At 39.5% G+C, this 26046-nt stretch overlaps 1 protein-coding gene across 5 annotated transcripts in view; it reads left to right on the plus strand.

Annotated features, from left to right (window-relative positions):
• CTNNA3 (catenin alpha 3) overlaps nt 1-12189 on the plus strand; it is a 1703691-nt gene extending 1691502 nt beyond the window's left edge. For all 5 annotated transcript variants that reach the window (XM_073240982.1, XM_073240981.1, XM_073240979.1 and 2 more), the window contains one exon: nt 1950-12189. In XM_073240982.1, coding sequence (XP_073097083.1) covers nt 1950-2237 — 288 coding nt within the window. In that variant the 3' untranslated portion in view covers nt 2238-12189. The remainder of the gene's footprint in view (nt 1-1949) is intronic.
• Nucleotides 12190-26046: the final 13857 nt, after the last annotated feature.

A 26046-nucleotide genomic window follows, 5' to 3' on the forward strand; every position in this document is an offset into this window, starting at 1 on the left:
AAAGAAATGAAATAAATACAGTCTATATGTGACAAGATTATAGAGTCAAGAGGAGAAGAGAATTTAGGGTAGAAAGGCCAAAGCCACTGGTGAAATCCTGAATGGCAGCAGGTCCTCAGGACCATCTTCCATGGACAGCTTTATATTAATTAGCCCAGAGCCTTGGAGTAAACCAAATATTTTCATGTGTGAGAAAGCAAACTGCCAAGGATCCTGAATATTATTCATGTTAATTCATTGTTTAGAAGAACTTTCTTCTTCCTGTGGTAAAATTGTGAACTACTTCCAGAATCTATCTTGTTCCATGATGTATTCAATGAAAATTCCTGATTATTGTAAGACAGATTTTATCCTACAGTGTGTCCATAGAATAAAATTAACAGCAAAGTGTGTTATTCTATTTAAAATCTAAAGCTTTATTTTAAAGTTGTATACAGGTTCAGAAGTTCTAAGTGTCCTCTGCATTATATAAGTGCTCCATAGAACCCTGTTTAACATTTGCAAAACATTTATCATCTCCACTACATGCACAGATTTTGTATTTCTGGCTTCAACGCATAGATTTAAAGATGTAAAGTTGCCAAGTATCACTGCCTTTCAAATTACATATTTTTTGGTGTTACCTTTTCAAGGATTTCAGATTTGGCATATAATGGAGCTAATTAAATTTTCTTCCTAGGAAGCAGCCAGCTAGACTACTGCCCCAGGCACATAACCTCAGTTTACTGCTTTCCTTCGTTCATTTATTCTGTATGTGAGATAAAGCTCCTGCATTTGCAAAGGTACTCAGGCCAGGCAGCTGTTGAATTTTAACAACTGCAGAGCTGGTGTTTGAGTCTCAACCCTGACAGCACACATCACAGAGAAATGACAGTGGAGGCACATCTTCCTGTATGAGTTGGCTGTGGATGACAATCTGCCAAACTAAAAATAACAGAAGAGGCATTAGTTGTATAAAAGTGAGCCAACTTGGCTTAGCTCTAAGGTATTTTGCACGATTCTAGGAATATCACCCCGCTTTCCCCTGAGATTGTTTTTGTGCATAACTCAGGAAACATAACAAAAACTTAATCCTGTGGGAAAAGGTTTATTTTAGTAATTTCATTAGTGCATCTTCATAATTAAGAATTTTGTCAGCCTTCATCAGAAACAGGATATTTAAGAACAATCAACTATTTGGCAGTCACTCTACTAGGCTCTTTATACAAATTATTTAACTTTAATAAGCATTTTTTTCCAATTTAGTATCTGAGTAAACTTGGATGAAATGTGGCTAAATGATTTGCCCAAGTTACCAAATGGCAGATCAGGAATTTAAACCCATCTTGGTGTTACCAAAAAGCCTTAGATTTATGTACTTAAGCACATTTACATTTTTAAAGTTCTGTGTTTAAAAATAGTTCCACTTTTAAGTGGAATTATTTGGGAAATATTTATGGATGTGAGTGGTATACATACACTTGTATATGTATGTGTGTATGACGTTTGTCTTGAACTATATATTCTTTGAGAGGAAGTATTTTCAGTTGTTGTTCTTATAAAGTTACTTATATATAACATACTTTTTATTGTGGATGGTCATCTCTTATAGAATGAGCTCAGTTTTATCCCTGGAAATAGAGAGATTCATTTCAAAGAAAGCAGTGACCATCTGGACCTTATAATTTTATATAGATTTATAGAATCCATTTCACTGAAGACCAAGAGAAAAAAATTAGCTCAAGAAATTGTCTTAGAAGATAGAATATGGATTTATTTATGCATCAGATAAATAGATAAATGATCAGAAATAGATGTAGAGAATTTACATAGATATATAAAATAGGGATGAACTCATTTCAGAAGTAAAAACAAAGTGGCACGTTTCAGTTTCCGTAACATTAAATCTCAAGTCTCTTTAAATTCCTGATTGCATTCTTGAATAACAGTTTTTTTTTTTTCCTTTGCAGTTGGATAGCGTCACCTCCCTGATCCAAGCAGCCAAAAATTTAATGAATGCTGTAGTGCAAACAGTGAAAATGTCTTACATTGCCTCAACCAAGATCATCAGAATTCAGAGTCCTGCTGGGCCCCGGCACCCAGTTGTAATGTGGAGAATGAAGGCTCCTGAAAAAAAGCCCTTGATTAAAAGAGAAAAGCCAGAGGAAACTTACGCAGCTGTCAGACGAGGCTCAGCCAAGAAAAAAATCCACCCAGTGCAAGTCATGAGTGAATTTAGAGGAGGAGAGGCCTACTGAAACCACTGTTCAAATCTAGTGCCCACATTACACATTACAAAGTCCTGGGTAAACACACTGTGTTAATTTTACACTTGATTAGTTCTGTAAGTTCACTAACTTTTAGATTTTAACCCACAAATAACATTAAACATTGGAAACTGAACCAACATAAGCAACCTATATTTGGGATCACTGTCATTGTCCTCTCTGTATGGCCAGAACCTCATAAGTAGTCAATATATGCTTGTTGAATGAACAGGAACTTCAGGTGTCATTCAACCTTTCTCATCATAGAGAATATCTTAAATCCATTACAAAATGAATATAGGAGACTCCAGTGAGTCCTGTTCATCTGTAATAGCTTAAATACACTTACCCTTTTTGTTTTTAATTAAAACTGACATGAGCTCTTGACTTGATTTTGAATGGAAACAAAAGATTTCCTAAAATATTTTTCCATTTAATCTCCATCCCTGCTTTATCTGACCTAACCTATACATGTGTGATTCCTGCTATAGGATTAAGATTTCAATCTCTAGGTATCTGTATCTATTGTCAGCTGTAGGCTAACATCCATCAGAAACTAAGTCTGAGCAGTCAAGCTACTTCCTCGAGTTTCAATGTCAGCCTTGATTACTAATGAAGCAGTTGATTAACATTATAAAGGTTACAACAAGTTTTGGGTGCCACAAATATGCTCTTTCAGATTCCACTGTGTTCAACAGTTCTGCTTGTTGAGTGTTGGGTTTAAATGGGCCTGTCTGAATACATATGTGGAGGAAGAGTTAGCAGCCACTGGGGAAATGGGATATCTAACTACACCCCCAAGCAAGTTAGGAAAACAAGTGTAAGGAGTTCTGCAAGACTCTAAAACTCCATCTGCATCAGCTTGTAATGGTAATTTAAAGAATGGTAATTTAAAGGAAAAGGCCAGTTTGAAAAACCTTCTGGCATTGAGTAAAATATAACTGTGAATGGTACCATTGAACTATGAAGTAGAGTTAATGGCAATGAAGCTGGAGTGATTTTAATAACATTCTTTTAAATAAAAGTCATTGAGGCCATTTCATAACTCCAATCACTGTGCTCATCCCCAGTTGATTTCATAATCGACTTCATAATAGTCTTAGAGTCTAGTACATTGCTTATGGCTCCCTCTCTCCTCTCACTCGCTCTTTGGAGGGATTTAGTTTCAGTTTCACTTTTTCTCATGGAGTTCCCCTTCACAGGATTTTAAACATGCATTCCCTATTCTGCTTTATCAGAATTATACTATAATTGGGACTTTGCCTTGTACAACATTGCCATTAACGCATTGTTTCAACAACCATGTCATCCTAGTTTGATGAAGTAAAATTCAAACAGGCAACACTAGTTGATGTTAGGAGGAGCAGTTTGAGTAAAAGAATGTAAAACAAGAAAGAATAAAGGTGAGAGCATGGTGTGTATGATATCCTGAGCAAAATGGAATGGGAAGAGAATTTATTTGATAGATCATTATAAATTATGGGGTAAATGTTCACTTTTATTGTACTGAATTCTGTTCTTCCAGAATGCTGGGTTGCCAGCGCTCATCACATAATATTTCTCGGGGGTGAAAGCAGTTAAGTTCTTCCCTATCTTGCACTATTCCCTGGCCCACAGTAACTATTCTGGATGAACTCCACTCCCTAAAAGAGAAGGCTGTGCAGGAAGGAATTACAGAATCCAGATAATTTTATTTTCCACAACTATCTAGACAACTGAGGCAAAATAGGTTTCTTTTGTTGGAATGCTGCCATCATTTTCTGTTGTATGAGTAGACATTACAAGAGTGACATATGTGACACATCCTTTTCTCAGGTAGAAGTGTGAATTTAACATCTAGTTGAGAAAATGTATTTTTTTTTAAAGTCACCAAACTGCTAGTTGTAATATCTTAGTTCCTGAAGCCACATGCTCAAGAATCACAAGAGTGTCATTTATAAAATCTAATGTCTGTTTGATCCTACATCAACTCTCCACAGGTTGGAGTTTAGAAAGCACATTGGATGCCAAACAGCAGAAATAATTTGGAATGATACAAGTACCAAATAACCTCTATATCTTTAAAACTATGACTGTTTACCCAAAAAGTGATGTGAACAAGGGCTCCTCGTCGAAGTACATAGATTTCCAGCTTAACTAAAGGCAAACAAGTATAATTAAGCAAAACTTTAAAAAAATAACTTGGAGAACATCCCAGGAGCAAAATCTGTGTAGTAATCAAAGGTGCAACAAGATGCATAGAGCTGAGAAAGACGTATGCCTGCCTGATCAAGTTATTGCAGTGGGCAGCATTTCAAGATTTAGTTCAACCCTGCTAATAATGTAAGTGCTTATATATAAGAATATAGCAGCAGATATGTTAACAAATCTTTGCATTATAAAGCATAGCTAAATTAATCTAATCAGTAGGTATGAATGCAGTTTACATGTTTATATATAAGCCCTTCTTCTGTAGGAGAATGATAAAAATTTCCTAATGAGAATGATAGCTTGGTGGCCTACCTACGCACATTTTGAAATCACACCCAGAAATTGGTGCTTCTTTTCATAACACATTTGCTTTATTCTACTAATCAAAACACACCTTTTTCTTTCAGTGAAATCAATATATGTTAATTTATATAGGAAAAAAATTCTTGAGATGTAGGAGAGAGTTTATACCCTCTGCAAGAATAGTTCTTTCCTGGTTGGCCGCCATCATTGTCAAACATTAGATAATGTTAGAAATAATAACTTAGAAAATATCCATGAAATCATAATCTGCTAAAGATTCTTCCAGTTTGAAATACCAGAAGTTTTTCACCAACTAGGAAAGGTGAGAAATATAAATCACTCTCCTTTATTTATCATAAGTAGAAATTATTGGATTAAAATATTTGTTTCTAATGGAGTTTCTCAGTACAGTTCAGCAAATGAGCCAGGAAAAAAACTGAATACTAAATTTCTAAGGTAATTTGTTAATTCTGTTTGTCTTACAACATGAACAAAAAAAACAAATTATTAAAAAGATAATATTCTTAAATGTGCCTACTGGCCTTTGCAAATATCCTATCGGATTTGTATAACATACATGTTCTCCATAAAATTCCTTCTGCATAAAGGGTAAGGACCTCCACAAGTATGCAGAAAGGCTTACTTTTTCAGTCTGGCATTCTTACACACCTGACAGTTTCAAAGAAGGTCAGTTTTCAAGTCATATTTACAGCAAGATAAAATCGTGAACACACAGTTAAGTGGCAAATTTGTGCCTCAATCTCAATAATTATTGCCCCCTAAACTCAGTAGTGAGTGGCTGAAAAGACTAATGTTTGACAACAAAGAAAGTGTTTTCAGTGGCTTTCTACCCCTTCACTTCCCGGGCAGTCTTTTCATCTGGCCTGTTGTGGGCTGAGTATCCTCCTGTGAACAGCAACAGTTTTCCACCAGAATGATGTGGTCAGGCCTGCTCATCCCAGTCAGTTACCCACAGTTAATGTCCTTTCCTCTTAGTCCATGCACCAAAGGTATTTCTTTCCCATCTCTCATATCCTTAGGTGTCTATCCCACATGTAAATTGATCAATATGTTTTGTAGCATTCTAGTTAAATTATGAAGTTTAATTCCCAGAAGCATTATTCTTTTGTGTGTTTCTTATCCTTTTTGGCATCAAATGCATACTTCCATGCTAGGACTTGCACTTCCCATGGATATAGATTTTTTATAGTGGCAGAATGAATGGAATGAGATCTGGGACTTTTCCTGGTATTTCCTGATATTTACCATTCTCTGGTGAGCTCATTGCAGAGTTGCTAGCCTCCTTCAGTATCACTGTAATTCTCTAGATTAGCAAAGCAGGCACCAGAATTTCCAACTGAATGAAATCTACTTTTATACCCTTGTGGTCTGAAAAATTGGTTGGTAGAATTTCAATATTTTGGAATTCACTGAGGCTCTTTTTGTGAGCTAGTATGTGGTCTATTCTGGAGAATGTTCCATGTGCACTTGAGAAGAAGGATATACATTTTGGATGTAGAGTTCTATAGATGTCTATTAGGTCCATCTGTTCTAGTGTGTTGTTCAGTGCCTGTGTGTCCTTACTTATTTTCTGCCCGGTGGATCTATCCTTTGGGGTGAGTGGTGTGTTGAACTCTCCTAAAATGAATGCATTGCAGTCTATTTCCCTCTTTAGATCTGTTAGTATTTGTTTCACATATGCTGGTGCTCCTGTATTGGGTGAATATATATTTAGAATGGTTATATCCTCTTGTTGGACTGAGCCCTTTATCATTATGTAATGTCCTTCGTTATCTCTTGTTACTTTCTTTGTTTTGAAGTCTATTTTGTCTGATATTAGTACTGCAACCCCTGCTTTCTTCTCACTGTTGTTTGCCTGAAATATGTTTTTCCATCCCTTGACTTTTAGTCTGTGCTTGTCTTTGGGTTTAAGGTGAGTTTCTTGTAAGCAGCATATTGATGGGTCTTGCTTTTTTATCCATTCTATTACTCTGTGTCTTTTGATTGGTCCATTCAGTCCATTTACATTTAGGATGACTATTGAGAGATATGTACTTATTGCCATTGCAGGCTTTAGATTCGTGGTTACCAAAGGTTCAAGGTTAGCTTCTTTAGTATCTTACTGCCTAACTTAGCTCGCTTATTGAGCTGTTATATACACTGTCTGGAGATTCTTTTCTTCTCTCCCTTCTTATTCCTCCTCCTCCATTCTTCATATGTTGCATGTTTTGTTCTGTGCTCTTTTTAGGAGTGCTCCCATGTAGAGCAGTCCCTGTAGGATGCCCTGTAGAGGTGGTTTGTGGGAAGCAAATTTCCTCAGCTTTTGCTTGTCTGGGAATTGTTTAATCCCGTCATCATATTTAAATGATAGTCATGCTGGATACAGTATCCTTGGTTCAAGGCCCTTCTGTTTCATTGCATTAAATATATCATGCCATTCTCTTCTGGCCTGTAGGGTTTCTGTCAAGAAGTCTGATGATAGCCTGATGGGTTTTCCTTTATAGGTGACCTTTTTCTCTCTAGCTGCCTTTAAAACTCTTTCCTTGTCCTTGATCCTTGCCATTTTAATTACTATGTGTCTTGGTGTTGTCCTCCTTGGATCCTTTCTGTTGGGGGTTCTGTGTAATTCCATGGTCTGTTCGATTATTTCCTCCCCCAGTTTGGGGAAGTTTTCAGCAATTATTTCTTCAAAGAGACTTTCTATCCCTTTTCCTCTTTCTTCTTCTTCTGGTACCCCTATAATACGAATATTATTCCTTTTGTATTGGTCACATAGTTCTCTTAGTGTTGTTTCATTCCTGGAGATCCTTTTATCTCTCTCTATGTCAGCTTCTATACGTTCCTGTTCTCTGGTTTCTATTCCTTCAATGGCCTCTTGCATCTTATCCATTCTGCTTATAAATCCTTCCAGGGATTGTTTCACTTCTGTGATCTCCTTCCTGACATCTGTGATCTCCCTCTGGACTTCATCCCATTGCTCTTGCATTTTTCTCTGCATCTCTGTCAGCATGTTCATGATTTTTATTTTGAATTCTTTTTCAGGAGGACTGGTTAGGTCTGTCTCCTTCTCAGGTGTTGTCTCTGTGATCTTTGTCTGCCTGTAGTTTTGCCTTTTCATGGTGATATAGTTTGCAGAGCTGGTACGAGTGACCGCTGGAAGAGCTTCCCTTCTTGTTGGTTTGTGGCCTTCCTCTCCCCCTTTGCAAGGCACTGGGTTCTTGCAGGTGTGGATGTGGTCTGGATGTTGTTCTGTGTCCTCTGGTCTCTATTTTAGGAAGAGTTTTCTTTGTTATATTTTCATAGATCTATGTGTTTTGGGGAGGAGATTTCCACTGCTCTACTCATGCCACCATCCTGGCTCCGCCCTCCCTGAATGAAATTTGTACTTCTATTAGTCTGTCTTTTGCCAAGACAGCCTGCCTATATCACATTTAGGAATCAAACAGCTGTTTTTCTGTTTGGAAAGTTGGAAGTATTTCTGTTTGACTTGATGAGAAAGTTTAGGGGTATCCAATTAAGAGATTGTAATAATCAAATAATTGTAACAAAATAATTCTTCTTAAGTAAACTAGGAAAATTTCTGCAACCTGAGAATTTGTATTTATGTATCATGTTCATGTACATATTAAATACCAGGAAATAAGACTTACTCAGATAAAAAAAAAAACCATAGCATTTTTTTTGTCATATCTCTCTTTTCATACCATTATGATATCTTTAGCATTAGTATTTTGCATGTTATTATGAAATAAACAGTCCAGGCCTAATGATGGCATCATTTACATACAAAACAGTTTAACTTTCCCTCAGGAAAGAAAAATGCGGACATTATTAACACCAGGTGTATGCAACTAAAGATGCTCTAATCAAGGCTGTAAGACCATCCTAGCCTTCTAAAAGAAAAGGAGGATTATATTTTAAATACTCTTTTTTTTTGGCCATTTTTAACCAAATCACATGAACAAGAAATATTTTCCATCAAAGTAAAAGAAAAACTAGCTTACAACATTAATCATTTTGCATGAGAATTTTTCTCCCTACCAGGATAGATAAGAACTGTTCCTGAACATTTCCAAAGGAGGTAGTTAATACAAATTAAGAGAACCATTTCCAAATGGAACCCAGCCTTACCACAATCCCATTTACAAGGAATAGATGGCTTGTAGGGCTGGCCTTTATGTAGATCCTGGGATGAGATGATTCATGGCTGCAGGCTGGTTTATGGTATCCAATGGCCCTCATCGTTTTATGGGAACAAAACACAAGGATTGACTTTTGACATGAATTTGACAAGCTGGAGGGAAAAAAAAATAGTAAATACAGAGCAGTTCTGTTAAGAAAGAGACAGAGGTAGGGGAAGGAATAAGAAAGGTAGTCATAGAGGTTGATAACTTTTATAGCCAGGGCAAAGAAGGACTCTGATTCTATGATGATTAGGTGGCCTCTTCTTGAGGAAGATTGTAAGAATGGGATGGGTACTTGTTTTGTTGGTTTGGAAGAAGTCATGCTGGAGGCAAGAGGATAGCTATACAACTTTTGAGGATGATTTAGTGATGTTTGCAAGATGGAGATTGCAATTCAGCCAGTTTTGCAGGCTGATGATGGGTAAAATTCTTCCCAATCTCAGAGCTAATCAGAATAACTACACATTCATATTTAATAAATATTTTTTGAGCAAATTTGATGTTCCAGGCACTGCTTTAGCACCAGATGAACAGACAATGGTCCTTACCCTTATGTGCCAGCCCTCTGTTAAATGTTACTCCTGTATTCAGTTCTCTCCATAACCCTATGTGATAAAACATCAGCTCCATTCCATAGATAAGAAAACTGAGACTCCAGCAGGGTAAGATGCTTAAAAACTCACTGGCTTTAAAATTTGACTTCTTGCACTCTAAAGTGAACTTTTAGCCCATGCACCATCCAGACTTCCTGGGAAATGGGATTGGATTTTCCAATTGAAAAAGAGAGAAACATTTCAAATGCTTGTTGGCTTCCTAAGTAAGAGCAAAAAGATTGAAATTTAAAATACAAATGTATATATATATATATATTATTAATCCATACCTGCATCATTCCAAGCTGATAAAAGGCAGATACATAAGTAATTAGCTGAATATTCTCACCTCTAATAACTGAATGTAGGGTATGATACATACAAAAACTTCATCCATGTGATCTGAAAAAGATTAAAAACTATTGCTAAATTACTTTTATTTCCCTAGAAGAGAAATCTTCAATGGAAATACCTATTTCAACCCATCTTCAGCATTGGTTGGTGAAAACAAATAACCTTTGCTGGCACCATTTCTTCCCTTTTTCACTGCTAATGTTTGTCGATGTGTTTAAAGTCATGGACCCCAGGGGAGCACTGGCCAGGGATTACTGAAATAAACTAAAGTTTCCTTGTATTATAAACTAACCCAATCTATAGGAAATGTACTTTTCCTTTTTTAGGGAGGTCACAAATGTACGCAGTATGTGCCTGACTGCAGGCAGCTTTAACCCTTTCACTTTACATGGCCCTTCTTCCCAGAGCTAACTGAAGGCTACACTTGTCTCACCCATGTGGCTGGATAGACCTAGGAATTAAAGGACTTGTTTCTTTCTTAAAAAGGAGACACAGGTGCTTCCTTGAACTAGGAATGTGTTTATTTGGGGGTCTTCATTGTTGGGTACCTGGCAATCATGATGGTGTCTGTTCCCGAATGCAAGAAGAAGCTCTCAGAAAGGAAATTCTATTTGAGAAAGGTTCAGCTTCTCACAGTCGCCTCTGAAAATCTCTTCCATGTAAGACATTCAAAAAGCCATTTAAATGATATCAGCAGAGTGGCCCCTGTACTTTCATTTCCATATGAGATACTTTCTAGTTCTAAAGTTTTCTCTCCTCTGTGTTTTCAAGAAGAATGCTTATTTTTGGTTTTGGTTATTTGGTCTTGAAGGTATGTAGCATCTTTCTAAACATTTTAAAGCCCCCTTTCAATAATTACATCAATAGTTCAAAGCCTGCAGATAACTTCTTTTTTTTCTGTTCCATCAGCCATGTATTGCACAGTCCCAGGTCAGCCTTCAGCAGTCACTTCAGTGTCCCTTTTTTGTGAATTATCTGAACTTCTCTGTGGTACTCACTGTGAGTCTGCCTTAGACTGACAAGTCTCCTTGACCTGGGATTCTAACATGAAACTTGAGCTGGAATGTTTATTGATAAAGCAAAGGGTCAAGTCTGACATATTAGTTCATGTTCTCAGTTAAACAGAATTTCCTTATTCCTGAGGCTTTAAACATAAAATTAATTTAAAAAACACTGAAGAGAACACTCCATTGCTTGCCGAATCATTTGCCATTATAACTCTTTTCTAATGTGTTGGTATACTATGTGTCCATGGGGTTAAAAATATGAGAATTTCAGCAATTGTCTTACTGGGTAAGTTATTTCTTTACTGATTTTGAAAATTTTCTTGCTGTGATACAATCCCTTCAAAGATAATTTCATTGGTCCCAAATGACAGCATAATGGTTCTTCCTGCATATCCATGACTAACAAGTTCCAGAAAACAGAAGTAGACACATGTTATGCCCAATTTAGTACCTAATAGTTGGGACTTAAAACAAAATTTTCTTGGGCAAGCTGGTTGATTAAATATAAATTAAAACTTCCAATGAAAGATTTCCAGATGTCCCTGCTTTCCATTGTGATTATGTGTTTAGTCCCATAATGACTTAGCAAAAAAAAAAGAAAGAAGAAACACTTACTTTACCTTATGTACTTTTTACAAGCAACAACTTTGACAGTCTAAATCTAGTGACATTTCTGAAGGTAATATGCACATTACAATTCAGGATGAAAGGAGATTTAAACTATGACAGTCTGCAAAAGGTAAGCAATCAATAATAGTTGTGTGTTTTAGCAATATCTTGAGAGTTTGTTTAGTGGCATTTGAGGCATTTTCAAACCACCTTGCTTGTACATCTCACCCTGCTGTGTAAAAGGCAGAGTGGGGCGGCAGGATCCGCCTACTGCAGTAATGGCCAATTCAGAGCAGTTTTATGGTTTGGCTATAATAGAGAAACTTTTGGCAAAAGCACTCTTGGATCTTTCTGATCTATATCCACACTTAAAGTCAATTTCACTAATCAATAAAAATGAATTATTTATCGAGGAATAGGAAAAGCTCTTTAATATCCTCATGACATTGACATGGAGACCCAAATACTCCTTGAGATTTTGCCTGCCTTGTGCTTAACTGAATTGATGAAAAGGTTTTTTTCTTTGTGTTCTCAATTGAATTATTTCACACATGTCACACTCAGTTTGCTTTGAAGTTATGTACTATTATTTTGAAACAATATTTTTATTTCTACTCATATCATTGCATTTTATTAATAATTTGCATGTATGTTAATAATTAAATCACATATGTCAAACAATAAAATGAAAGGATTGGTTATGTATTTGGCATTTATCTTTGGTGGTACATATTTTGGGTGGGAAAAAGCAGTTAATGAATTGCTCAATATCAATAAATATCACTTATCACTTTATCACTTTATCACTTAACCATCTGCTTCTAGGTATCACCTTCATTCCCACTCTCCATCAGTAGTATACGTACAATTCAGGAGGGTTCTTTTACAAACTGTTGTATACACACCAGTAACATGGACCATATCTGATAGAATCAAAGTATTCATTTCAATTAGCATTTTTTAAAATCCAATATGGACATTAAGCTTTTGACTTTAATAGTCATGTCTGTGGAGTTACAGAATTGTTCTCTAGTTTAGGACTTTATGAAAATAACCTATAATTTTTCTGAGAGTGTTCGAACATGCACTCCATAGTGGCCATGGAATATCATTGGCTCTGCCAATGTTTCTGCATCTTAATGTTGATGGGCTCTGAACATCCGCCTTGGCTTCCTCATCTCTACTCTGGTAATAATCCTTTTTCAGCGTGAATCCCATAGGCATAGCCTCTGGATACTCTGCCATGAGTTACACATTGTTGTCTACTCTCGGGCCTCATTTTCTCCCTTTAGGGTCCCTACTGCTTCAGAACACTCATTGCTAAGTCTCAGTCTGTTTCTGTACTTTCTCAGAATGCAATCTGTAAGTATAGTCTTTATCACTTAATTCCTGTGAAAGACCGTGCTTGCCCTCCTTCAGTTCTGCCAGACATCAGCCGCCTCTTTGTTAATGAAAATGCCGGCGTGGGCGTCCTCTCCGTGTGGGTGTCTCGGGCGGAGACTGCATTTGCTCTGGCAGCAGAGCACTCCTTCTGCCTTGATCTGCTCGTCACGCGGGCTCTGTGGGTGGAAGTGGAGCTAAAAGCACTCTTGGCAAGAAGAGTCTGTTCCTGCCTGGAGGCTGAGCTGATGGCCTGACATTTCCTGGGCAGCACCATTAAGCATTCCTTCCAGGAGCCATAACTCAGAGATGTAACTTCCAGTCACCGCATGCCCAGTATCCCGCAGCTTGCAAGGGAAAAGCTGCTGTCTTTCACTGTCAGGTAACTGCTTCCTATCCTGTGTGAATCCCTGGTTCTGGAAAGGGGGTACGGTGGGCCCAGAGAAGGGGGTCCTCGTGAAGGCACTGGGGGGAATCAAACCCCAGAGGAGAGGTAAGGGGAGGGGTTTGGGTAGAGTTGATCCACCCAAGTTTATACCAACTTGCCCTCTGTCCCTGGGAATCTGGGAGAGAACTTGGAGGATCTGCTCCTGGGAGTTCCGCAGAGAAGTGGGAAGAATCCCCTCCTTCCTGCTTCCTTTCCCACCTTCTAACTATACCCTCTAGATGGTGGTGACAGAATATTAAGTGTGCAGATGAAGGCTACATGCTCCCCCTTATAACAGTGGAAAAGACAAGCCCTGAGGAGCAGAAGTGGGCTGTCCTCCTGACACAGATCCAAACACCTCACGTGGTCACCTGCCCTCTGCAGGCATTGATTCAGAGCAGATGTGCGCAGAGACCTAACAAAGGCTTCCTGTTGTTTCTTTTCGTTCAGCTTCAGGGGAAGCCTCTAAGACAGTGGTGGGGATCCACAGCTAAGTTCCAAAACGTCTCCATCTTTCTTTTAAATTCTCGTAGCATCCCCCCTTCCGCTGGGCTAATCCATTAGCCCTGGCACTCTGAGCATCCTTGCTCTGAGGCTGGATGTGGAAGACCCTAATTCTGTACCAGACCACAATGCCAGAGGTGTTTGAGCTCCTTAGCTCTAAAATCTCTGGAACAGTATCATATCATGTTCACTTTTGTTATCTCCAACCCTAGCACACAGACTGACATAGGAAAAGCTAAACTGATATTTTTGGAAGGAATGACAAAAATTCATAAATGAGTTTATTTCAAATGAATGAATGCATAACTCCACTGGTCTGTGATCCAGACCCTCTCTGAACTATCCAATCTGAAACTCTGAGAGTTTGGTAATTCTCAAGATTACAGAGGTAGTAACTAGTGTCAGGGACAGGATTTGAAAACTACTCATTCTCCCTGCCACTCTTCTGAAACCAATGCTGCTGCCCTAGATAAATGAAAGTCACTGATGAGGAAAAGCCAACGGGTGTTTTTCACTCATTTGTTTATTCAGCAGTCAAAAATATTTCTTGAGGGATCGTTATATGCAAAGGTGTTAGCATGATGGAAATAAGCATGACTGTTTTGGAATCGAGACTTGGGCTTATCAAGTTAATTAAAATAAATAACTCAGGAAAGAAAATAAAAATGCACATTGTGGTAATCTCACCCAGGCTGCAAGGAAACAAAGCAAGTTTTCAGGATTCAAGGGGGGCCTTTATAGAGGTTCTAATGGAAGGGTATGGTTTAGCAAGTTGGAGAAAGATAACACTCTGGGGGGACAGACATGAGCCAAGGCACAAGGTAGGAATGAGCATGTCACATGCGGGCATCGACGGGCTGCAGTGTCCTGAATGGCTGCAGTAGGATAAGGGCTCAGAAACACAAAAGTAGGGTTAGATCACAGAGGAGTTCAATGTCAAGCTAAAGTCCTAAGGTTTTACATTTGTAAATGGGAACTATATTGATGTCTCCTAGCAAGCAAGTTCTCTAATATGAGCAGAACTATAAGATGACTAGCAGATAGTGAAATGCAGAATTAGGAGAAATCAGTGGTAATAATCCTGTAAGATATAACCAAATGCCTGGGCATAGGTTTACCACTTTAAAAGTATTTTCAAAATAAATTATAAAGCATCAAACACAAGCAATCACAAGTCTTAGGTTATTTCTGTAACTTAGATACATTTCACATTCTACTGTTTAATATGTCTGTCTTTCTTTTAATGAAGTATAATTTGTTTGTTTTACTACAAAGGCCATTTCACATTTTTCTGTCAAATAGTGATGGCCAAGTGAGTGGCACCATATTTATCCTATGGCTTCGGGGGCTGTCCGAGAACTGCTGGGATGGTTTTATATGACTTGAGAAATGCAGAAGCAGCCCAAATGTGATTGTCACTGGATGGCAAATGGCACCGGTCAAGAGCATGAACTCTGGCATCAACCGGCCTGGTTTGCATCCTGGCTCCATCATTTTTAGCACCAGCCTTCTTAGGCAAGTTGCTAAACCTCTCAATGTCTTTAAATTCTGGTTTGTAATACAGAGATAATATTTCAGAGTTTGATAAACAAAATACAGTTTTATAGCAATGCCCCTCAGATCCAATGCAATAAGATAGAACCTACCACATAGGATTGTTGTGAGTATTGAATGAATTAATTAATGTAACTAAAATACTTTGAATGACACCTGGCACACAGTAAACACAATATAAGAACCATTATATATATGATTTACAGGCTTCAAGATTGAAACATATGAGGCAGACTTCTGCAAATTCCTTTCTAGGAGGAACACATAGAAGAAGATGCCTAGAGCAGGAGACCATGAAGACACCAAGGTTCAGCAGACAATAGCCGATCGGTGTTAGTTCAGTCAGCAGATACTGAACACCCACAGATTAGATATTCTTTGAGGTACTGGGGATTCAACTGTCAGTTTAAACAATCTTTCCTTTTTAAGAGATTTAGAGACTAGCAGAGGAGACAGGAGCTAATTAAATAATGTGTTCAAAAGGACAAATCTGTATCTTTGATAACTGCCACACAGGAGATGCACACTGGAGCCATGAAACTAAAATGAAGGGCTTTGGCCTAACTGGAAAATCTGGGAAGGCTGGTCTGAGGAAGTGAGAATTAGGTTGAAATACAAAGAATGAATCTGAGTTCCCCAGGCGAGGTGGGAAGGGAAGAGTTTTACGAGCAGAGGTTAACCACACGGAGGCAAACCCACACACGGATTTCTGGAAGCAGCTTGGTGAGAAGTGAGAGTCAGCACAGGGGGAGAGAAGTCAGGGAAGCGGGCAGAACCAGTCGGCCATGGTGGAGAAGACAATGAAGGAACAAGACAAATCCTGCCCTCAGTTTCCCCAAATCACAAGCCAGGCAAGAGACTGGGCCCCAGACACTGTCTCCTCAAGGAGGCTCAGCCACTGCTTGGAGCCCTTTTCCACCTCAAGCTTTTCCTCTTTATGCCAGCCTGACACATGCTTCTCGTGGTGGTGAGGGTGGCATGTTTACAAATGAATAAAGTGTGTGGGCTTCTTTTTCTGCCATTCACTTTGTGGAATACGACAGAAATAGTTCAAACCAAATAGGCGCAATTCCTTGGCTACAAAATGTCTGTGTGAAAGGGGCACTCTCAGCCTCTGTTCTGACTCCTTTCTCTGCTCAGGGCAGCATCCCCGGCTGCATCAGCTGTCCTGCTCACCCCCGCGGGAGGGCTCTCGCACTCACACAGATGGGCTGGAAACACGACTCCTAGTTTCCTTGTAAACGGAACAGCTATGGGAGGAATTTGAAATAGAGTTGTTCATCCTAGGAAGAATTTATAGCAGGAGGTCCAAAAGGAATGGCTCCTTTTTCCTTTATTATGAGGTGTTTTAGGGAAAAATACAAAAGGGAGAAGAATAAAAAGGAAAAGATACAGGAAATTTGTAATTAAAAAAATGTATAAAATATCCATTCATATATTTATTACGATACATCATATATATATATAAAATCTGTTATTTTATATATATGTGTGTATGTATATATTCTCTGTGGATTATAGAAGTGAAGATATCAAGTGGCTCATAGATATCTGCTTAGTACCTGGCTAGAGGGTTGAGCCAGGTCTGGCCTTTATGCAAGCAGGCAGGAAGATCAGATGCAACAGGTGTTGCCCCAGGGACTCTGGGGGACGAAGGGTCCGCATAACGGTTAGAATGAAATCTCCGAGTGTGACAACCCAAGTATGAGTTACTCAGTATCCTTGTACCAACGTTTCCTTATCTGTAAAGTGGGTACCTATTGCTTACATGTGTAAGGAAATTAAACATATCAGTATATTTGAAGCATATTAAACAGTGCTTCACATACAGGATGTTTTATGTAACTATTAACTTTTCCCATTATTATGGCTCAGCCTTAGGCACCATGGACAAAACAAGGTCTTTTGTTTTGTTGCTGCAAGTTGTTTTATTTTGTTTCATTTTTACAACATGGATTTCTTTTCTTATTACCTGTGTTAGTGAAGTTATTCAATTAGCATATCTCATTTTAGGAACATTTATTTTCATATATGCTAAATATAAACCACCAAGTTAAACACTTTTATGAACATGACTTAACTGAATCCTCACTCTTTAAAAAGGATATCATCACCCCATTTTACAGTTGAGAAAAATAAGGCTCACAGTTTAAATAAACTGCTCAAGAAAGGCAGATAAGTGACAGAAGAGTCAAGTTTTAAACAGATCTGAAACATAGTAAGCACTATTAAAAGATACTGTAAAGCATTAATGATTAAGTGCTTGTCTCTAAATCAGACTAATTGGGTTCAGAGTACCCCTCAAATTACTGAGTGAAGATAGGAAATTTATTTAATGTCTCTGAGCTTCATTTTCCTCATCTATAAAATGGGGATAGTAGTATCTGCCTCCTAGAGTTGTTCTAAGGATTAATTGCAATTATGAACAGAAAATATTTAGTGCAGGACCTGGCCCATAGCAAGCGCACAATGAAAAGCAATTAACATGTTGTCAAATACATGGTATATAATAAATATTATCATATATATGGGATGTGTGTGTGTGCTGTGCTTGTGCGTGCACAAGTTTGCTGTAAACCTATTGCACCCTCTTCCACTTTGTTAAAATCTCTTCTTGCTCTGGAGGAGTAGCAGTTCTGTGGCTCTCAGAGGGCTTCCAAAGTTACTGTGATCAATACCCATTTGCACACAATCTACTGTTACGTAATCAAAACACCCCTAAAATGGAATCCAAGTTGTAGGTGACCTTTGATGAGAAGCTGGTGTGCAAAATTATATTGTTATCATTGAATATTTGATATTCAATCATTCCTCCACTTCTTCCACTCCTGGTTGTCTTCTTTTTACATTCATGTATGAGAAATGAAATAGCAGGCAAAGTGGTTATCATTGTCATCACAATCGTCATCCATATACCAACCCTCACTGAATACTAACTCATGCCAGGCAATGTACTGCATGATTTATAGACCTTATCCTATTCCTCACAAAAATTCCTCACAAAAATTCCTCACAAAAAAAAAAAAACCAGATGGTGAGACAATTGAGAAAATGAGAAAAATGAGGATAGGAGATGCATCTTTTCCATATTTCCAAAGTGCAGCATAGACATCTTTAACACAGAGAATATTAATCACTGACCATATTTTCTGGCATGCCTTGTAATTTGGATAAAATAGACATTGTGCATAAAAAATCATAGACTCTAAATGATGACTACTTTCCCATAGAGAGGACGGAATTATATTTTGGTGAGGTGATAACCTTGGTGTAATCAGGTACTGAACTGATTGGAACTGAGTTTCAGGTTTTGTAAGGGCTGTTCTATCTCCATAGTCATATTCATATGCTATGACTAGCGATATCATAGCAACAAGATTTCAATATATATGTTTTAACTCTCAGATACTGAAGTAAATCTATGTAAACCGACTGAGAGAGACTGAGAGAGAAAGAGGCTGACATGTGCAGCTTGTATACCATAGAGATTTGTTGAGGGGAGCTTGCCTACAGAAGCTTCTCCTGGGCTTGCCTAAATACATCTCCATACCTATTTGGATTTAGGGAAGTTAATTTATAGGAGCAAGGAGAAAGGGTCAACATGTAAGGGTGTTTTTAGTCAAAGCAAGGGCTGATGTCTTACCAATGTTGTTAGTACCAAGTGATATCTTACCTGGAATATTTCCTGTTTGCCATATATGCAGGATGGGAGGGGCAGTAACGTGAGTTGGTAGTCATGACATATTTGTCAAGATGACATTACTCTTGCTCACAGACACTCCACCTCTCAAATCTGGCTTTTAAAATGTCATGTGTCCATTCTTCACAGAAAGACCCTGAGAAATCTTAGACATTCTTCAGTGTCTATGAAAGCAGTTGTTCCATTTGCAAACATACACCACAACAGAGATAGAGAATGTTATAAATTTATCACCTCATGGATGAGGCAAGTTTTACCTGACCATGTAACCCTTAAGAATTTTACTGGCAGCCCAGGACCCTGTATTTTTTGTGGGTTTAGTGCCCATCCTGATCACATAGGTGTGAGTAAAGGCTCTCCAAGTGGTGCTGTAGGAGGAAAACCAGCGGCTAATGTAACATCATTAATATAGTGAAAACATTTCATGAGTATTGGCAGAAGGGAGAGAGATGACTCCTGGGCTATCACCCTGTGATAGACAGTGGGGCTTTGCAAACACGTTATGGGAGCACCTGCGAGGTCCACTGCCAGCTGTCCCATGTGAACACAAGTTGGTCTTTAGAATCTGGGTATAAAGGAATATTAAAAGAGAGAATTAGCCAGATCTAGTACAGTGTGGTGTGATACCATCCCTTGAGTAATATGTTCTATTATCTGCCCCCAGGTTCTGTCTGGTTTCTGGAATGCCCACATGGGCTAGTAAGTGGGTTTGGGACAGATCTTATGACCCCAACTTTAAATAGTTCCTGTATGGTAGCAGTAATTTCTTCAAATCCTCCTGCAAGTCTGTACTGTTTTATATTTATTTATAACCCACCCATGAGGTAGCAGCAGAATGGGATCCCATTTAGCTTCTCCTCTGAGCATGGCCTTTATCACTGTCACAGTTAGTCTGAATTCATCCACTGAAGTTCATAATATTTGCCCCAAAAGTATATCCATGCCAATGTTGCTTTCTGGTATGGGGAAAATAAATACTTACAAGGGGCTGGGGGGCAACAGCTTCTGCCCAGATGCAGGACAACTTGTCTGACTCATTGTTGTACCCCACAGCCATGACAGCCACCCAAACTCTGGAGCATCTTTCAGGGTTACCAGGTATAAGGGTACTTTTAGCCCCAGTATCTGCAAAGGTCATAGTGTAACGCTTATTTCCTGGAGACCAGAAAATAGTGAGCTACACATGGGGTCTCTGCTTGCCTCTCAGAGCCCTTACGTGGAGGCAACCTGGCCAGACCCTTTATCTCTAAGAATCAAGAGTAGCCATCCCTGGTAGGTACTACCCTTGCTTTGGCAGTACCCCCTTCTTCTCTAGGGGAATCTAATGGTGTGGGTCTATATTGCGTGGGAGAGAGTGCTTTCCATAGAGACGTTAAGAGAGCATTAGGCTGTCCACCCATCTTTTTTTAGCTATATCCTGCCAACAATAAACCATGACACATTTGCTCTCGGGTTACCTGGACAGGCCCTTCCCCCTCCCAGCTAGTTCTCTACCCTCTGCTTTTGGTTCATCTGTTTCTCCTTTTCCCTTGGTCGCAAACTGCACCCAGTCACATCCCTTTTCATTTTCCCCCAAAATCAGCAATGGCTTCTCCCACACCATAGACCTCCTGTCCCACAAGGGAGCATGAGAGAGTAAGGGGCCATGCTCTCCTAAGGTGCACTCTGCAGTGATTTATTTCTAGTCCTGGCAGTAAATACTGCCTCGTTAGGGTCTTCAAATGGTTGAGCATTTAGCATATTTCATTCCTGAATCTCAGAAGCAGCTCTGAGCCTCTTCTAAAAATCTCCAGGCTAATGTCTGGTCTAGAAAAGTCCCTTCATTTAGCCATGCCTCCCTCCTGGCCATGACTTTACAATTCAAGACTGATTACCTTGGGTCTGTCAGGCCTTATGCAACCATTGCTGGACGGCTGGACGAGTGGTTCTGTTTCTCATTCCTTCTGCTTCTTTACCAAAAGTGAGGATGACATTCTTATTTCTCTTTCTAATTGTAACTCTTGTTCTAGACACCTAACTTTCACTTTCCCCACTGGGAAGTTGTTGGTGGCTAACCGCACAGCCCATAGTAACAGTTACCTCACTGCTGCACAGCTCAGCAGCCTTCCTCACTGTAGTAGGTTATAGGGCCCTGTAACTCCAGGGGGGAGATCCTGGGGCAAAATACCTTTGAAAACAAAATCAGTCAAAGGGAGAAATAAAGTGGGAGAAACCTGTTTATTTCTAACAAGCAGTTGTCCCACATCTCTCTCAACCTGGCTGCAGAAGAAGAGGGCTCCACTCAACATCTCTGGTCCAGATAAGACCTCACCCACCCTTGTAATTACCTATTGATATGGAGATGGTCTACTTCTCTCCACCCCTTGGAAACACCCATTGATATGGAGATGTGCTAACACCAAGGAAGATAATTTGGAAATATTGTAGTTTTACCCACAGCCAACCAGAAATCTCACCATACAATATTCTCCTTCTGCCTCTTCTGCAATGGCTCATGTGTGAGAAAACTGGAGCATTGTAACCAGACTAATAACATACCATAGCAACAGTGATAAAACCATGATAATCCTCAAGTGAGAGGATTCAGCTAAATTCAAAGTCCTATGAAAATTTAGTCCATAGCTCGCCCATTCCACAGGCAGTTAGTAGCTGAATGGTAGGGAGTTCAGAGCAATCATCATGTGGCAGCTGCAGCCAGGGGGTGGGTCCAGGCCACAGGGACTATAGAAGAAAATAACCTTAAGGGCAATAAGATACATGTTTTAATGACACCAGCATAGGCAAATCTTGTCCATCAGGTAGGATGCATGCAAAAGAGTGGTTCTGTGATGGAACAGTGGCAGGAATGGAATCTTGTCCTGCTCTAGTATATCAGAGTTTCAACTCTCTCCCTGTGGGAGTTACAGATGGGTCAGTATATAGGGCTACAGGAGGTATACGCACTGGCCATAAAGATATAACAAAACTTCCCCATAAGATGCTCTTACCTTCCAGATATTTTGGGTACTCTACCATGGTCTTTGGGTGCCACTCTGATATTACTCCAGGAATACACACAAAGCCAGCTTCCAGGCCTTTTTCCCAAGGTGCCAGAAGGGCCAGCCATTGCTAGTCCATGTATTAAATGTCCAGGGCCACATCCACTCAACAGTCTCCAGGGTTTAACGCCACTGGACTGGCAGCAGGATGTTACTCTGCTGGCCATATCCTGGGTTCAGTAACTCCTCTTTGGTTTGTGCATGCAGGTGTATAGGAGAGGCAGCAATGTGTGTTAGCATATCCACAGGGCTTAAGCTCCTTTTCAGGGCTTTTCATTCAAATGCCATAGCACTGTCCATAAGCAAACTGACTAGCCACATAGACTATTGGTGTCCAACTTCAGGCCAGATTTCAACAAACCATTGTACCTGTCTATCATGCCTGTCCCAGTAGGGTTATAAGGTACATGAGAATTCTACTTCATTGCTAATTGCTACACCCGTTCTTGTAATGCATGTCCAGTAAAGTGGGTGCCTTGATCGCTCTCAATGACTTGTGGTCGGCCATAGGCTGCTAGGAGACTCTCTAGGCCACTATTGGTGGTTTGCTGATCTGCACGGTGTGCAGGAAAAGCAAGCAACAGTCCCATAGCTGTGTCCACACAAGTCATGGCATACCAATATCCTTCTGATATGGGCAGAGGACCAATATAGTCTATCTGCCACCTGATAAGGTATATTGGCCCCCTTACTATTGTCTCATGTTGCTGTGGGACTCAGTGTTAAGTCCCTCTTAGAGCACACAAGGCACTCCTTCTGAGCCCTGCTGACTTCTTTAAAGGTCAACAGCAAGTCACTCCGACAGGTTACAGCCCACATTGTCTTTTCCCTGCGTACAACAAATGATGATGTAACCATTGGCCTACATCAGAAGCAGACTTTACTTCTAGCCAGCGCACCTGAGCCACTGTTTCTTCTTCATTATTCCCTGTAGATGCCAAAGGCAAATGGCCACTCACATGATATATAGTAACTGTCTTAGTCTGACTAGAGGCCCATAGATCTTGCCACAACTCTTGTTCTCAAAGGGGTCAGTGACCAGCCATCCAGTTGGCTTGGTACCATGTCTGTAGCCACAGGGTCAAACCCTGCTGGGCCGTCAGTGCAGACAACTATAGGGGAGGGCTCCCAAGTGATTAAAAACTCTACTCCCTGCAACTCAGCCCACTGGCTGCTCTTCCCCTCTCTATTCTCCATCCATATCATCTCAGTCTTAGGATAGGAAGCCACAACCCTCCACTCCTGGGGCTGCCCATGACTGGAGCCATTTGTATACCAAGGAACTTCAGGTATAGGGGATTTTTCATACTGGTAAGGACTCTTGGCTACCAATGGCTCAAAATCAAGTTTTTCCTGCTTTCCACTGGTATATGTATGTCACTGGCTCCAATAAGCATTGGAGTTCTCCACTTAAGTTGCTAGTAGAAAGAGTACAACACTGCTATAAATACATACCCCATTTGGTGAGTTTAGATGTCTGTGCCATGCCACTCCATGGCCTTTGGGTCCAGTCTCACACCCACTCTGTGATAGGATAGGTGGTTATTACCTTTGTAGGAGCTGTTCCAGTACCTGGTTTCATAGTCAGCAAGGCATGGTACACAGAAGCCAGTTGCTTCTCTGTCAAGGTATACTGGACCTCTGCTACTTTCCATTTATGTTACCAGAATCTAATAGGTTGGCTTGTCTGTTCAAACCTTTGCCAAAGACCCCATCCATAACCATTTTTGGTTACATGAAAATCTAGCTCACAGGGCCTTGATAAGTCAGTTACACTCAAGGCCTTTATGGTCTTGACAACTGGCTTACAGTGGTAAAAGCAGATGCCCATGTTTCATCCCAGTCCCACCTGACAGCCTTTCATACCAACCAGTATAAAGGCTTCAGAATTTGTGTCAAGTGTGGGGTAAACATTCTCCAGCAGCCCTAAAGACCCAAAAACTCCTGTAATGTTGCCACACTAGTAGTGATAGGGAAAGCCTGAACCTTGTCTATGATTACTTTTCTGTGACTAAACTTTAGTTTTACCTGACCAGGCAACCCCCAAGAATTTTTTTTTTTTTTGAGAGGGCATCTCTCATATTTATTGATCAAATGGTTGTTAACAACAATAAAATTCTATGTAGGGGAGTCAATGCTCAATGCACAATTATTAATCCACCCCAAGCCTAATTCTCGTCAGTCTCCAATCTTCTGAAGCATAATGAACAAGTTCTTACATGGTGAACAAATTCTTACATAGTGAATAAATTCCCACATGGTGAACAGTACAAGGGCATTCATCACAGAAACTTTTGGTTTTGATCATGCATTATGAACTATAAACAATCAGGTCAAATATGAATATTTGTTTGATTTTTATACTTGATTTATATGTGAATCCCACGTTTCTACCTTATTATTATTATTATTTTTAATAAAATGCTGAAGTGGTAGGTAGATGCGAGATAAAGGTAGAAAACATAGTTTACTGTTGTAAGAGAGCAAATGTAGATGATCAGGTGTGTGCCTGTAGACTATGTGTTAATCCAAGCTAGGCAAGGGCATTAAAACATCCACAGATGCAGAAGATTTCTCTCAAAACAGGGGGGGTGAGGTTCTATGCCTCACCACTGTTGATCCCCAATTTCTCACCTGATGGCCCCCCTGCGACTGTGCCTGTCTTAGGTTGTTCCTCCCTTGAGGAATCTTACCTATCTCTGGCTAACCAGTCATCTTCTGGGGCCATACAGGGAGATGTAAAGTTGGTAAGTGAGAGAGAAGCCATATTGTTTGAAAAGGTTAGCTTTTTACTTCTTTGCAGATTTATGCCCTGTGGCTTCTATGTCTTGAGGTACCTTTACCACTTGGAAGAATTATGATACTCGGTAAATTCGATATGAGGCACGAATTCTATTTAAGGGTTGTAATTAGGAAGGAAGAAGAAAAGCTATAGAAGTAGCAGATGGAAGAAAACACGGGAAGATTGATAATTTCTTTGACATATCTTCTTGTAGAGTAACTTAAGCATGTATAGGTTTTAAACTACTAATTAAATTGCGCACACACATTAACATAATAGGAATACACTTACATAACCAAAGCAGATCTATAATTACCAGCTATCTCCAGTGAAGCCAAGAAAACGAGTTAGGCACCTTAGGCATTTGTGAAAATTTGTCTATGATATTATGGATACTGTCCAACTATACTTGAACAGTCTGAGAGAAATCAGGCAAATTAAAACAACCCACTCCTGGGAACTGTTCACATCCCATATGTTCTTTTAACAGTAGATAGTCTGTAGTTGTAACATTTTGGAGCACTACAACTTGCACTTCTCCTAATTCTTGGTTGAGTTCCAACAATATAGATCCAGTCAAATTTGTTGTTTTACTGTATGCACAAGCCAGCTTAGATATCACCTTCTTCATTCCAATGGTAAGTCCAGGAACCAGTGGGATGAATGCAGCTACAACTGCAGCATCGCCTGGACCTTTGCTGAGGTTTTTTGATGATCATCTTCTGGAATGACTCTTCCAGAGAGTGCTGATGTTGGAAATTCTTCTTCATATCATATGTTAGTTCATTTTGTGGGTAGCCAAATTAGGCTTTGATCCTCTGTATAAACACAAACAGACCCTTTCCCCACACTTTGATATGCCCTTTATACCATTGTGTAGAACTCATTGGAGATCACCACACAGGAACTGCTTTTTTTTTTAAGAGAAAGGAATATTATCAGAAAAGAGTACCTCCATAGCCAAACATCTGACACCCTTTAAGTGATCAAAATTAAGGATATTTAAAGCATGCATTAACTGTTGAATTACAGTTAGTTTTATCCTGTCAGGGAGTAATCCCCCTTTTCTTTCGTTCTATTTTTTTTTTGTTATCATTAATCTACACTTACATGAACAACACTATGTCTACTAGGCTCTCCCCTATACCAGGGCCCCCCCACAAACCCCCCTACAG

Source organism: Manis javanica, chromosome 7 (assembly GCF_040802235.1).
Source record: "Manis javanica isolate MJ-LG chromosome 7, MJ_LKY, whole genome shotgun sequence".
Taxonomy (NCBI): domain Eukaryota; kingdom Metazoa; phylum Chordata; class Mammalia; order Pholidota; family Manidae; genus Manis; species Manis javanica.